The sequence below is a fragment of the Vanessa atalanta genome, chromosome 1 (genome assembly GCF_905147765.1).
Source record: "Vanessa atalanta chromosome 1, ilVanAtal1.2, whole genome shotgun sequence".
In the NCBI taxonomy this organism is placed as follows: Eukaryota; Metazoa; Arthropoda; class Insecta; order Lepidoptera; family Nymphalidae; genus Vanessa; species Vanessa atalanta.
In genome coordinates, this window is record NC_061871.1 from 5512883 (window position 1) to 5527789 (window position 14907).

The 14907-nt window shown below is 29.0% G+C and overlaps 4 protein-coding genes across 4 annotated transcripts; 2 read left to right on the forward strand and 2 right to left on the reverse strand.

Moving 5' to 3' along the window:
- Window positions 1–115: 115 nt before the first annotated feature.
- On the reverse strand, window positions 116–1957 carry LOC125064932 (DNA-directed RNA polymerases I, II, and III subunit RPABC4). Its single transcript, XM_047672249.1, has 3 exons — window positions 1767–1957; window positions 1423–1515; window positions 116–251 (listed from the first exon to the last, which is right to left on the reverse strand). Exons 1-3 carry the CDS (start codon window positions 1828–1830, stop codon window positions 229–231), a joined length of 180 nt encoding a protein of 59 aa, XP_047528205.1. The 5' UTR covers window positions 1831–1957; the 3' UTR covers window positions 116–228.
- Window positions 1958–2356: 399 nt separating this feature from the next.
- On the forward strand, window positions 2357–3182 carry LOC125065697 (ARL14 effector protein). Its single transcript, XM_047673473.1, has 3 exons — window positions 2357–2598; window positions 2669–2812; window positions 2888–3182. Exons 1-3 carry the CDS (start codon window positions 2519–2521, stop codon window positions 2967–2969), a joined length of 306 nt encoding a protein of 101 aa, XP_047529429.1. The 5' UTR covers window positions 2357–2518; the 3' UTR covers window positions 2970–3182.
- On the reverse strand, window positions 2985–6797 carry LOC125065690 (nucleoside diphosphate kinase 7-like). The gene is made up of 7 exons (XM_047673461.1): window positions 6624–6797; window positions 6257–6534; window positions 5733–5894; window positions 4059–4257; window positions 3433–3678; window positions 3245–3358; window positions 2985–3128 (listed from the first exon to the last, which is right to left on the reverse strand). The coding sequence occupies exons 1-7, from the start codon at window positions 6624–6626 to the stop codon at window positions 2985–2987; spliced, it is 1146 nt and encodes a 381-aa protein (XP_047529417.1). The 5' UTR covers window positions 6627–6797.
- A 172-nt stretch (window positions 6798–6969) lies between these two features.
- On the forward strand, window positions 6970–11224 carry LOC125065681 (nucleoside diphosphate kinase 7). The gene is made up of 7 exons (XM_047673450.1): window positions 6970–7341; window positions 7425–7705; window positions 8943–9104; window positions 9283–9481; window positions 9943–10188; window positions 10349–10462; window positions 10548–11224. Exons 1-7 carry the CDS (start codon window positions 7339–7341, stop codon window positions 10686–10688), a joined length of 1146 nt encoding a protein of 381 aa, XP_047529406.1. The 5' UTR covers window positions 6970–7338; the 3' UTR covers window positions 10689–11224.
- The last annotated feature ends 3683 nt before the right edge of the window (window positions 11225–14907 follow it).

A 14907-nucleotide genomic window follows, 5' to 3' on the forward strand; every position in this document is an offset into this window, starting at 1 on the left:
TCAGTTAATATAATACTCTAGTAGTATATAACTGTTTAAATGAAGGCAACTTGTATGGATATAAATATTTTTATATTATATTAGAAATGTAGACAAAGGTAAATAAAAAAAAGTATATGTCAAATATTTGCCCATTTATTGTTTACTATACATTATATGGATGGATATTTTATAATGGTAAGATTAAAGTAAATGTAAAATTAAAACATTTATTTTATTTTCTTCACGTCATCGCGCATCAAATACGACCACTGAAATTATAGTTATGGAAATCATTCATCATAATACATATTATTCACGATTCATCGATTACATAATTAGAACACATTCAACAAATCCAAATGATTATCGTTTCTACAGCAACATAGTATAAAAACATGATGGTAAATAATATTTAAAAATTCTTAAAATTATATTTGGATATGGATATGCATATATGAATAAGATTCCACCGGTTTCAGGTACGGTTATGGACACTAAATTATTTTGGATAGCTTCGGTTACGGATTTTTTACATTATTTAGAAATAAAAGAAAAAATCACAAGATAATATTTTTACTTTATTTGTAGGTAATATAAATTTAGGTATAACCACAGAAAAAAATTGCTTTAAAATAAAATTTGCTGCTCTCTTTAAGTATAACACTATGAAAAAAGAAAACTTAGATATTTTTTTATCGGTTATGGAGCTTCATTACATGCCTGATTTAAAAAGAGCATTAAATTGATTATTGTAATATTGCTCACTCAAAATTGAGTATGGATTTTTTTTAATTATGATGTAGAGAATGATATTGTACCCACTGCATCCATTGAATGTTGAAGGATCAAAAAGTAACAACCGATCGCGCTTTAGAAATGCAGCTGTGGAAAATATAACGAAATGACGAATAATGTCATATTTTTTAAGTTTATGATCACTGTAACTTGTCAAGGTGAATAAATTATCTTTGCAACATGACAAAAATAATATAACTTCCAAATGTGTAAGAACAAGTGACAAGTTAACATTAGTTAACCGAATAAATACTTTGGCAATTATAAAGTTTAAGTCTGAAGTTATTTCAGTCATTTATTATGATTTGTATGCCATTTAAATTTTCAACATATTTTTAATTTATTATTCATTCATATTCACAACTATTTTATACAATTGAAAATAAAACCCTTAGAAAATATATAATATAAATAATGTAAATGTATCACAACACTTTATATTGATTGGCTTAACTACAGTAGTTGTGCTCATACACATAAATGCAGTTAGATGCACACAAGCTCAAAAATGCCAGAAACTGAGAAGTAGAATAAGTGCTCTTTATATGACAGACTATCAATTTTATGAGGACAAAAGACTAAACTTTAATCTATTCTTAAAAAAAAAAGAAAATATTTCACTTAATTTGTTTTTAAAAAGGATACATCTCTTTGTTCTTTTCTTGTACATAATCCGGTATCCGCATTCTCTGCACCGTATGGGATCTCTTGGTTTAATTTCATTTTCTCTGTGGCATTCTGGAATTTAGTAATTATGTATTCAAATGTGCTTTATATTAAAAATTATATAAAGTAATGTATGTTTTTAGGGCCCGTTCCTATTTATTACATATTTCATATAAACATACATATTCTAAAATTCAGCAACCTAGTCAAGCAAAGCATTCATTTAATTAGTTGGTTGGAAATATATAATAAAATAAAGAAATACATAATTTCTAAACATACACTAAACTGAGTCATGTTTAACAATTAAAAAAAGTTTTTACCGCCACAGACATATATCATAGGAACTTTAGTAACCGATGACTCCTTGGTACTTGTATCAGCCATGATTTTAAACTAAATTTGCATACAATATATAAGTGTAGCCAATAATTATGTTTTCGTTGTAACAAATTATAATAACTTTGACAAACACAATAACGTGCTTTCCATAGATGTGAAACGTCAATGTCAAATGACAAATATTGTTTGACTGTCTGTCAGGGTGGTGAATGATGTTATATGAACGACAATATGTATCGATGAAAAAAGGATATATCGACACTTTTGTAAATTTGTAAACTAGTGTGATAATAATATAAATACCCAATTATGCAGTAAAATTACAGCTTAATATGTGTCATGCACAGTGTTTATTCCATTAGTAAACGACGTTATATCTAATCGCGCAGGTATTATTATATATTAACGTTATGACGTTAAATAAAATCTCTATAAAGACAGTAAGTTTGAGTTATTTGTACAATATGTACATTAAACATTTATTTTAGCAAAATATAAATTATGTAAAATATTTTTATGAATTTTTATTTGTTTTCAAATGTCACAGTCTAGGATATAGTGTCAACTGGCATGTGTCAAGTTAAATCAAGACGTCAAGTATTTCTAGAATAAGCATTAAGCAGTAACAAATTTACAATAATAATAATAAAATGTTAAATAATTCGATTTAATATATTTCTTGGTATTCAGAGTTGTGAACTTTTAATAAAAAAAAATAGATAAGAAAACAAAGATGCGCTTCTTGGAAAACTTCGACCCTGAAACATCAGCTCGCGAACGACGAAAATTAAATCGGAAAAGCTATTTTATGAAGTATTTATTAATTTGAATTTAAAATTATTTGAGCCACACGGCCCATTATTGTAACATTGTAATTTTTCAGTCGCAATACTAAGAAAATCTACAATGAGCGTGGACAATTAGCAGCAACTGGCAAGGACCTCTGCGATTGTTTAGATGAAGTATGTCCTGGGTGTCACTTCCCTTGCCCAAAATGTACATCCAACAAATGTGGACATGAATGCAGGTATTCTTAATATTACTATTTATTACTAAAAAAATTTGTGAACAATGTGTATATATTTTTTTATTTAACTTCTAGGGTAAACAGAAAATGGATGTATGAAAAAATTGAAATAGAAGGGAATGATTTTGTCATAAGAAATGTCTACAGGCGAAAATAATAATAGTATTTTAAATCATTCATTGGCTAATAACTTGAAAAAATATTCAACTTCCAATTCACCATCTTCTGGTAGATCTGTACAATGGACTGCATTATGTACTATGTTTTTTCCATATAGTGCTCTGATTGAATCGGGATATAGTTGACGACTCAGTTCCTGAGATATGAGAAAATGTCTAAATTAAATGGTAAATAAAATTTTAGGACATTACTGTGTCTTTTATTTATAAGTATTAATTGTATTGCATTATATATAATATTAGGTTATTTTACCGGGTCTCTTGCTCCACAAAGTTTTCTAAATTCACAAACGCAGTTCATATTTGGATCATTACATTTAACTTCTAAAGTAACACACTTTCCTTCTGCTAAATGTATAGACATTGCCTTAAAATATTATTGAATAGAAATAGTTAAAAAAATGTAACTTGTTGTTTACAGAAAGAAAAAAGAAGTACTACCTCAAACTCAGGCAAAACACCTTTATAAACTTCAAAAAATTCTTCAGCATTTACTAGTTTTACTGAAAACATAGCTATTGCAGAAATGTAAAAATGCTTAGAAGTTGCAATTTGTTCAAGAATGGCACCTAAATTTCCTTCAATAATAACATGTGGTTTGATAACACAGCAAGTGCAGTTCTTATAGGTTGCCCGGAAAGGTATTCTGGGAACTCCATTTTCATAACCAAAAAATAAATCTAACATCTGAAAATAATTAGATAATTAATTTATGCTATAAATTATTGTTACTTATTCATGCTTTTGTGAGCTTAAAACTTATATTTGATTTATTGTGGTCATATGTACAGTAGCATTATATAGTATATTAATATGCATTTAGCATCGCATATATAATAACGAGAACTTTGAAAACTTTTGTAAATTATTGATGATTATTATTATTATTATTATTAGATATATTTCATCAGGTTTAAGCTTATTAATACCATGCGAAAGAAAATATGCCGAAAACTTGAGAAATGAAACGTACGCGATATATTATTAGTGCGCTTTATTTAATTAGGTGCCTTTTTGTAATATTTTAAATTCACTACTTTATTAGATAAAGTGCAATAATTAAACACCTGAGCCGCATCTTCTAGGGTGTTACAACCGTGGGCAACATTTCTAACTTTATTTTCTCCATAAAGTCGACGTAGCGTGCCTGGGGCTGCAGTTGCAGGATCGGTTTCCCCTAAACATGTCCGCCATTTTTTCACCGCATCAGGTGCAACTAGTTCCAATCCAATCACTTCTCCGGTTGTTATGTAATCTATTACGATTCTAATAATCGACATTTGAATTTAGCGTAACGAGTACCGTTTATTATTTTCCAATAGATTGTTGAGCTAGAAATGCTTGCAAAGGATGAGTAAAATTTACTTAAAATTTAAATAGAGATATTTTATGAAAATTTTCATATCGAATTATATTTTTAGACTTTTCACTAAAAAAATTTTAGCTATAAACTTTTCTTTAATATAATGTAATAGTGTGTAATGTAATATTTTGATTTAACATTCTAGAATAGATATTTGATTACTTTACTAGAAAAATCAATTCCAGTAATATCATCTCTAGCAAAATCAGAAAGAAATTATACCTATTAAGTGACTGGAAATGTGTGTAAAAGTGCATTAATTATAAATGTACCTATAATTATTAAAAAAAAGACTAATATGGAACTGACAAAGCTTTCATATATTATACGAATATAATATGTCCTATGAATAGCGACATGAGTAAAAAAAGAATCTCGAGAAAGCTATGAGTTCATAAACTCAAAAAATATATAAGTAGAAACTGTATAAAGTGAAATATACAAGGAATAAGAAAGATTAAGGTAGGTAGGTAGGATAGGATTTACGAAAGAAAGAAAAAGGATCAGTTATTCTAATAGAAGGAAAATTGCCTATATTAATAAATATTTTTTACACGATTTCAAGTCTTTATAAAACAGATAATCCTGGAAGTATATTTAAGGCACGGTAAAGTGTTGACACTAGACAGGTTTGGTGCAATTTTAAAAATGTTGATAAAATTGTGTATTTTGCCCAAGGAGTTATCACATATACCCAATTTATAGATATTGTAGCGGAATGTTAAGAATATCATTTTTTAATAATTTATCTTTTCTTTCTAAAAAATCTTAATATTTTATTTAATATATCCTTTTATTTTCATAAAAATCATTTCCGGACATAGTATTATTAACAAAAACCTCAATATATTTATACAGTCTTTACAAATTAATCATTTGTGAAATAAAATGTCTTACAAATGTGCCTTTAAAGTGCGAAACAATTTTTTCATCGCTGTAATCCATTACAATTCCGTAGAAGTTTATGCGACAACATTTCAAAAATAGCTAATTATTTATGATGAAGACTTAGAAAATTATATTTAGATAGTGTTGCACTACACAAAACGAGCAAACTTTTTAATGTTTGTGTGCGTGACAGCTACGCTTTACACTTGCCAAACGTCATACTACTTTACCCGTGAGCAGTTGGATACTATTTTTTTCGACGTGTTTTTAGTTTTGACAGTCTATCTTAGCATTAATTATCAAAGGCTGTAGAATAAAAGGTAGTTTATATTACCCAGCTTCTACTCTTTATAAGTTAATCTAGACAAACAAGGCAGTTAATGCGCAAATATGAAGTAACTTTTTATTCGATTGCAAATGAACAAAATTATTTGAAGCGGTAGACAACACAATGTGTATTATTATTATGAACATATTGTTAAATACTTACGGTAACATATTACTCCCAGAAAGATTTTTATAAAGCGCTTTCGCAAAATCTTTGCTTACTTTTCCATTTTTCATACGAACAATTCGAAAACCTTTTTTCATTATGAATGTTATAATTTTACCATGAGAACTTGGAGGTACAGGTTTTATTAAAGCAAAAGTACTGTAATAAATATTTTTATTATGACTGTGTAATATTGCGTAGAAAATGCTTTATTATACATGGAAATAAAGTCGAGAACACAAGAATTATATTTACATATCAGTTAATCTTAAAGATCAATGATGTCTTATGGATCTATAAAATGAAAATGGAATCATACCTATACATTACCTAAATACCTATCTACATTTTATAAATTGAAAAGACACACAGTAGATAAGTTTTAAAAACCAAAATCACTAATATTATAATGTATGTTTTAGTTCCGATATCTCACGGACAGGTGCTGCTAGGCGAAATGCGAATAATCACTTGAAGCATGTTCATTCAAAAAAAAAACTAATTATTTTTAATAATCATACCTTTGATTGTTATTGTATAAAGTTTTTCTAGTGGCAGGTGCACAGTCTTTTATATACAGTAGTTTAGAAAATATATTAACTATATTTCCTATTTGTAGCATTTGGATTTTTAAAGGCGGTAAATGAACACGCTTAACCAGATTTTTCGCTTTTTTTGAATCAATGACTTGAATCGAATTGTCAAATGGGAAGAAGTTTAATATTAATTCCTTTATTTCATCAGCGTCTTCGTCATACATTTCACAAAGAAACGTATATTTGTCGAAATAGTCGTAAGTCTGAAAAAAAATTGTAATATAATAATCAATTCATATCACTTGTAAATTTAGTCAATATAATTTATTAAAATATAAATCTACAACGTTACCATTTCAAGATATAAAATAATTGAGAAATTGGCGTTTTGTAAGTCAGAAGTAGGTAGATAGGTATAATTAAACTTTATTCTGTGTCAATTTTTTCGTTGTTAGTCATTATTACCAAAAAGGATATTTATGTTATGAAGTTTTTTGATGTTTTGTGTTATATGTTGTTATTTTTATTTCTTCAAAATTTTCTTTTTTATTTATGTTACAAAGCCGTCGAAAATTATTAAGTATAGAACTATATAAATCTATTGGCCATAGAGTCTATGATATAGATTAAAATTGAAACATTGAATGTTTTTTGCATAGAGAAACGAATTTCTTATTTCATAAATCAGATTTGTTGACTTTTGACTTTTGCTTGTTTACATTTCGAATAACGTCCGTAACTATTAAAATTAAGATATTTTATACGTGACATTGGCTGTAATAACAATAACGAACATTTATTGCTCATCTAGCACCAGATGCTTGAAAAAGAAGAAAATATAAAAGCTTAAATATCCATATCTTAATCTGTTCTAAAATTTAAATAGTTAATGCAATAACTGACTAACAGACAATAGTATATAGAAAAAAATTAATTGCCATAGTAACTAAGGCATTAACTAACTTCGTTGATCAATAAAAAACCGTGTATTAACATAGAGAAGACCGTATATCTCTAACGATATCATGAAATTTATTTAAAAAAATTTAAAACAGCCTTTTTTGAAAATGGTATACAATACAAGTTGTTTTACTTTCTTGTTATTTAAACTTGTTTAATAAAAAGTAAAACATTAAAATTTGTTAAATTTTAGGAAGGCGCTTATCGAGACAAATTTTCATTTATCGGAGAATGGTATGATAATCAAGCTAGCCTCATTCGCCGGTTCAATGTATTTTACTATCCCACTGATGATACAATAGAAATGTATGATTTAAAAAACCGAAAAACTTTTCTTCGAAGAGTTAAAGTCAATGGAGTAACTTTAGACAACTTTTATATTGGATCTACTCTACAGATTTTAGGAAGGTTGATAAAAATTGTTGATTTCGCTTGTGAAGCTACAAGAACACAATTGCACAAGGATATGCAAGTGTATGTACCCATTTATTAAAACAATTAGTTAAGAATTATTTAATTAAGTTTTTAGTGAAGTAAATATTATAATTTTTTTTATTATAAAACTACTCTATCATAATTTTTAATAACTGTTATATTAATAATAAATTTATACATATATATGTTACAATGAACTAGCTTATGTAGTAATTTAATGAACAGCCTAGTCTAGTTACAATCAGTGGTATGTGTATGTATGAAACCAGCCGCCTTAGGGGGTGGCGAATGGGGCAATCGCCTGGGGCCTCGCTCTTGCAGGGGGGCGGCCTCTAGCAAAATTCCAAGCAAAATTGAAATAGATTTTTTTATTTAAACCTTTTGTTTTTGATCCCTAATTATTAATTAAGGTTATAAAATAACAGTAAATTAAAATAAATTTAGTTAACTAATTCATGAATTCAGAACATAATTTATTGTGCCTCGAAACACTTGAAGATCGGTTTTTTAATTGCATAGTATTTGGCCCATGCTTTAATAATAGATTTTAGTCTAAGGAAGACTCCAAAAATATCAATTTAAAATTATAATTTCTTTGTAAAATATTTTAAAAGTACACAAATTTTATTTATTTGTATTACTTTACCATCATTCGTCAAATATAACAAATACCCAAACCAAACAACCAGACCTACTATCGAGTCACATATATACTTTTCACTGAGGACAGTGGGCCTCACAAAGACCTACCGCCCGGAGCCTCGCAATGGGTAAGGCCACCGCTGTATGAAACTCAGCCAAAACATTCTTGTCTTCATAGAATATATGAATTTGACTCTCCTGATAATAAAAATACCAAAAAATGTGCTATAAGTTTAATTTATAAAATTATATCGAACCACATAATGATTTTCCTACCAAACCAATATAAATATTTTTAATTTAAAGAGAGTCTATGGAAAAATACTCTAATCTACGAATGGAAGGTATATTGGCTCATAATTATGACCACTGATTGATTGGTGTCATATAGTAAAATAGTTAGGCTGATAATTAAAAGGTTCATTTAAATAGTTGGCTGCGAAATTATAATTGACATTATATTTTTAATAAAAATCATTGTTGAAGTCTCATTTTCTCTTCAGTATAATATTGTAATATTTAAGATATTAATGATGGACAAATCTTTGTGGGCCACATGATTGGTGACTACAATACCATTAAATAAAAAAAGGTATTTACCTGTAGATTAATTCTAATGAATTTTAAATTTCAGAACATTTGCTATGATTAAGCCACTCCCAACTAAAATAGCTGGAAAAATATTAACTCATTTTTATGAACAAGGTTTGAAGATAACTAAGATGAAAAAAACTTTCCTTACTGCTGAAGATATTAATTTTCTATACAGAAAACTAGTTTCGGATCCAACATTTCCGTGAGTTTTTTTTAAAATATTCTCTGTCAAAAACATATATTTTTGTTACCAAATTGTTCTATGAAATATACAACATAAATAATATCAGACAGATGTTTTATAAATAAATACATACTTATTTAAATAAATAGAGGTCAAAACAAACATGTGTACCAATTTCATATGAAAACTATTTTAGATTTCTTCTGGACTATCTCTCTGGTCAACAAGTTTATGGCTTGGAATTGGTAGGAAAAGACTCTGTGACGGCGTGTGTGAAAGTACTTGGTAATAAAGATCCATTGAAAGCTGAACCTGGCACTATAAGAGCTCTATATGGTACAGATCCTGTAAGAAATTGTGCCCATGTGTCAACTAGCCCTGAGGATGCACTAGAGGTAAATAGCTAATAGTAAATTGTGTTTATGAATTACTCATAATTATCTGGGATTGTGATTATACATATAATAGGTTACTGGTATTGATATCACAATATGTCATTAAATTGATGTTGAAGATGTTAAGGTAGCATATAGACATTATATGTTATATAGGTTTGCATGTTAAGTTGGAAGACTGGTCGTAAGGTTTCAGGTAATAAATGTAGCCTATGTTCTCTCTTTGGGGTCAAACTTGCTTCATATCAAATTTTATTAGCCATGAAAGTGTACAGACAGATTACTTTCGCATTTATAATATAAGTGTATAGGTATGATTTTTATGTGAGGTCTTTAACCTTCTTTAACCTTCTTGGTACTTCTGCAGTACATTTATTTTAAAAAATAATTAAATAACATTTAAATTTTGTGAAAAGCAAAAATAAATTTTATTAAAGTATGACCTTTTTGCACTTTTACAGGATATTGATTATTTTTTTCCACCACCAGCTTTACGGTCTGTCCGTCTTCGGTTAACAGCAACTCTGTCCAACTGCACATTATGCATAGTAAAACCACATGCAATACGTGAAGGAAAGCTAGGAGCAGCATTAGAAGTTATTGATGATGGAGGGTTTAATGTTACAGCATTAAATATGTTTATTGTGGAAAATATTAATGCTGCTGAATTTTATGAAGTGTACAAAGGAATAGTCCAAGAGTACAAGGTACTAAGATCATAGTTAAATAAAAATAGCATATAAGAGATTTAAATGAAGTATCCTACATAAAATGATTTTCATATTGAATTGATGGCACTCTAAATGCATAATATTTTGATATTCAATGACTTCTATGTTAATTCAGAGGTATGTTTTAATACAACAGGGTATGGTCGAAGAGTTGTCTAGTGGTCCTTGCATTGCTATGGAAATAGTTGCCAAAGACAAAAATGTTAATACTGCCGTGGAATTTCGGAAGTTAGTTGGCCCATCTGATCCGGTATGTATTCTATAAAAATAAATACATAAAATACCATACCATATAATAGCATATAAAATTTATAATATGTTTTTTATTGACATAGGAGATTGCCAGATTATTACGTCCACACACTTTAAGAGCGAAATTTGGAAAGACAAAAGTGCAAAATGCAATACACTGCAGTGATTTAGCTGAAGATGGTTTATTAGAAGTTGAGTATTTCTTCAAAATTTTGGATCTTTAAAAGACTGATTAGATATTGGTGATCTGTGATTGGAGTGCATTTTTGTTTGTTGTCAAGCTGTTTGGCTCGTTACATATTTGAATTTCCTTGTAAAGCACTACAAAGAATAGAGCTTGTTTCATCAAGAAGACAAATCAAGCTAGTTAATTCTATAATAATATGTTAATATCAAATATCCGAAATCATTAAATTATAATATAATAATAAGTTTACACGGATGCATTTTAAATAAGCAAAACACTTCTAATAAGTTTAATATTGGTAGCCAAAATTGGAAACTAGCCAGCCACAAGTGATATTCACATAATATACTTCTTAGACTACATCTTAGACCATTATTTTTGTATGAAAAGAATATGTTTACTTCATAGTCATTCTCATAAATGCTTCTTTGTACTATATTGTATAATATTTGAGATTCAAACCAATGAAATGTAACTTGATTTGATAAAAAGGAAGACTGAGTTTATATTTTTCTACACATTTTAGTTTTTCCATAATAAAGAGCACTTCTCAAATAATTTGTTTTACTTTATATGTAACATCTTTTCTCTCGCTTACCTGTAACCTGTGGGAGAGATTTCGTGAAAAGGGACGGAAGTGTGTAACAGGAAGCGGGGGAAATGCATGTTATTTGAATTGACTGATGTACGCGTTGCTAAAATTATGATCTAAAGTTAATGTGGTAAAACTTATTACCGAGGTGAGATGTTACACATCATATACGGCTATTCAAAGGTTAACTCATATTTTTTCATCGAACGAACGAACCTTTATGTATGATTTTTTTATGTTTTCATGTACAACTCATTCATTTCAGTTTTAAATTTCGATTTTTTTGGAAGTCATTAGATAGGACTAGACATTTCGTTATAGCCTATGTTTCGACTGTCTTCAGGAGAGTCTGATGATTAAGGGAACGTTGTCTTAAATACCGAAAAAACTTTTGTATTATAAATTCGCAGATCTCAAATAACAAAAATGTCTGCGCCAGCATAATATGTTAGACAAATAACTTAAATCTTAATGTAACCTTTATATTATCGGAATAGCAGTGTAAAAGGTTTATAAATACGGAAGAAATAGTGTATCTCTTAACATTTTTGGTTCACAGTTAATATAACTTTGAAATGATTGATCTTGACCGCCATTTGACCTAAGTCATGTTAAAGTAGACTATAAAATATAGATTTAAAAAAATATAAAAATAAATATAAGGGTCGTCGAGCGTTACACGTTGTTCGATGTTTCGTCTTGAAATAAGGCTTAAGTGTGGTACGTGCTTTGTGTGTTTCCCAATCATATACATAGAGGTAGCCGGCAGTTTTATCATATATGCGGTATGTAAATAACCATAATTATATTTGATTGAAAGCTGTGAAAGCTCAATTCACAGCTCGGACATAAATACGCCTTTATGATACATATTCAATGTTTAAAAGTGACAACCATGTCTTCTTACAAAAACCTGAAATTCACTGTTGTCACCATATGTCTCAAGTTGAGAAAAGGCACTTAATTCGTCTAGGTGGTCATGTAGCTGAACAATTAGTATACTAGCCCTTTGATTCGATCTCCTTTTTTTATTTTAATTATTTGCTTAAAAGATTGCCTTTTCATAGCTTTCGCATGTGTTGTAATTCATCTTATTATTTTAACGCGTAAAGTGCTTTGTTGACCAGTGGTACTGCATCAAAAAAAAAACATTGTAATATGCCCAACATATATTATATACAGTCTATATATATATCTATTGTGATCTCGAGTTTTAAGAATATTTTAATTTTAATAAAGTTGTTTATAAAAGAAAAGCTCACGTTTTGGTATATGTTTTTTGTTTTACCTTGTTTTGAACATTGGTCAACCTCTATTATAAAAGATCTTCACAACTACGGCCCAGCGGTCAAACGAACTCCAACGGAGTAAAGCATTGCACTAATTTAGAATTCACGTGAAACAATCGAAAATGATTAAATGTTCTTCTGTTCAAATATAACTTTAAATTAGATACCGTACTATATAAAAAATAAACTAGTAATAAATGTCAAAACTATAACATATTAATACAATAATTTTAAGTGTAAATATAAGTGTATTTATATTTATTAAATATATAATCATTATAAATTTCCTGGTTAATGTCATCTAGCAGCCTTCAGGTATATTTGTATATGGCAGTACGATCTTGTAACGAATATGGACGTAAGAACATGTCTTGCTTATAGATTGTTAAAATTATGCTATAAACAGTTAAATAGCAATTATTATTTTTAACAATGACGTGGAGATTACCTTTTTCAAAACTAATGTTTTACTGTCTAATGATTTTTTTTAGTTTCACGTATGAAATACTGATAGTGCACATGTGTGTTAAAAGGCACATGTGCACTGTCTATTTTCTCAATTTCATAACAGTTCAGTTCGGGAACGAGACTACGAGTAGGCGAAGGACCGGCGACTTTACGTCCATCGACATGGGAGTTCATTGTATAATCACAGGCTGTTCGTTAACTTCTAAACTTGACACTTCTTGTTTGAAAAACTAACCTTATTTTCAAACTAGCCGTGTACTCGATGGAAAAATCCCACCAGAAAACACTGTAACGTTGGTCTTTTACTTAAAAACAACGTTAATACTGATTTCCATGTTTCTAATTGAATAACTGACGAACTTACAAAGATTCATCCTCAATTTTACTTCTTTAAGGGATGATCTTAATTCATAAACGTAAGCCTTAATACTGATTTCTATAGAAATATATTTCAAACATTGAGAAAAAACGAACTTCTCTTGAATTGTGTGAAATCCAAGACTGCGGTTTCAAATCTGGGCAGCACTACGTAATTTTCTTACGCTTTATTTATCTGTATAATATGCCTCGTTCTCGAGCAATAAGTTCAAACCCATCACTTTAAATGGAGAGGGTCTCAGCCATGAGACATCTACAAGCTATTATTTTACCTTAACTTTATGGAAAATGTGGCTTATGATAAATATATTCTTTACTTGTTTAGAACTAAAGATGTGAGCCAAAGTAACTATCATAATCTTTAAATTATTCCTTATAAAACATTAGGTAGTTACATGTTATCCCAAGTATTACATTTGATAATTACAGTAAATCGAATTTTTACATCGAGGATCTTGTGCATTACGCATCCGTAGTAAAGAAGTGTTATTAACCTACTAATAAAAATAAGAGACAATACAGATTTTTAAAACTAAAGCTTAGTTTTATGTACAGCACATCTCCTTCGAGTGAATTTTGGAATTAACTTATAAAAAAAAAAACTTATAAACAGCTTATATTGTTTTTAATATAGAGGAATTTGAGTTTAATTGTAACTAACCTAACCTACAAGGGTTGCAGTTTAGTAATCGGGTGCAGGAGCGGGGGTAGAGGGGCTGTTCTTGACATATCGGCAAAAACTAATCTTATAATTAAAGTTTCACTGACTCTCACCTAAATGAAGTGAGTTCAAACTCGATAAGAAATTAACGAAAACGTCAATTTACATGTGTAAATCTGTCAAAAGTGTAACTCGTACTACCCTTTTCGCTTGGGGCGCTGATAGGTTTTGTACGGAAGAAGTCCGAAAATAAAATACTTTATAGTTAACTGTCAAATTCGTACTAGGGGTAGGTAGGTCGAGAAAGGACTGCGTAAGAAATGGTGCATTGGACAAGTTGACACAAACAAACAACGTACAAAAGACACACAAAATAGGTAAACTCTGTTTATCTATCTCTCTATAAATTTATATATAGGTATGTAAGTAACTTATCTCTGGTGCAACATTATGTTAATGACTAATGACCCAAGGCATGCGTTTTTATTTACAACTGTGAACTGTGACAGTCTGAGAAAAAAATGAGTTAGTTATAAAAACTCGTACTACCGATTTTAGTTCCTCTCCGATTTCGCTTGGGGCGCTGATAGGTTTTGTATGGAATAAAACCGAAAGTAAAATTAAAAATACTTTATAGTTAAATGTCAAACTCGTGCTACAGAAAAATAACGGTTTCATGGATACTTTTGGCTCTATAGTAGCAGTTTAGTTCAGAAGTCTACTGAGTATTATTAAAATCAAATGAACAATAATTAAACAAGCTTTATTATAATATTATTTATAAAGATATTATAAAAACCATAATCATAATTAAGACTAATGCACAGATACGCGGAATACCCTAATTATACAATTAAATAATTAGTTT

What these genes read in the sequence shown, in the direction of transcription:
- LOC125064932 (XM_047672249.1), bottom strand. Translation starts at nt 1,830, where the DNA reads ATGGCTGATACAAGTACCAAGGAGTCATCGGTTACTAAAGTTCCTATG. An exon ending in TATGATATATGTCTGTGGCG is followed by an intron (nt 1,516 to 1,766) that starts GTAAAAACTTTT and finishes ACTAAATTCCAG; the next exon opens with AATGCCACAGAGAAAATGAA. An exon ending in CAAGAAAAGAACAAAGAGAT is followed by an intron (nt 252 to 1,422) that starts GTATCCTTTTTA and finishes CTATAATTTCAG; the next exon opens with TGGTCGTATTTGATGCGCGA.
- LOC125065690 (XM_047673461.1), bottom strand. An exon ending in CCCTAGAAGATGCGGCTCAG is followed by an intron (nt 3,679 to 4,058) that starts GTGTTTAATTAT and finishes AATTATTTTCAG; the next exon opens with ATGTTAGATTTATTTTTTGG. An exon ending in GTGTTTTGCCTGAGTTTGAG is followed by an intron (nt 3,359 to 3,432) that starts GTAGTACTTCTT and finishes TAATATTTTAAG; the next exon opens with GCAATGTCTATACATTTAGC.
- LOC125065681 (XM_047673450.1), top strand. An exon ending in TTGCACAAGGATATGCAAGT is followed by an intron (nt 7,706 to 8,942) that starts GTATGTACCCAT and finishes TTTAAATTTCAG; the next exon opens with AACATTTGCTATGATTAAGC. An exon ending in GTTTCGGATCCAACATTTCC is followed by an intron (nt 9,105 to 9,282) that starts GTGAGTTTTTTT and finishes AAACTATTTTAG; the next exon opens with ATTTCTTCTGGACTATCTCT.
- LOC125065697 (XM_047673473.1), top strand. Translation starts at nt 2,519, where the DNA reads ATGCGCTTCTTGGAAAACTTCGACCCTGAAACATCAGCTCGCGAACGA. An exon ending in CGGAAAAGCTATTTTATGAA is followed by an intron (nt 2,599 to 2,668) that starts GTATTTATTAAT and finishes GTAATTTTTCAG; the next exon opens with TCGCAATACTAAGAAAATCT. An exon ending in AAATGTGGACATGAATGCAG is followed by an intron (nt 2,813 to 2,887) that starts GTATTCTTAATA and finishes TTTAACTTCTAG; the next exon opens with GGTAAACAGAAAATGGATGT.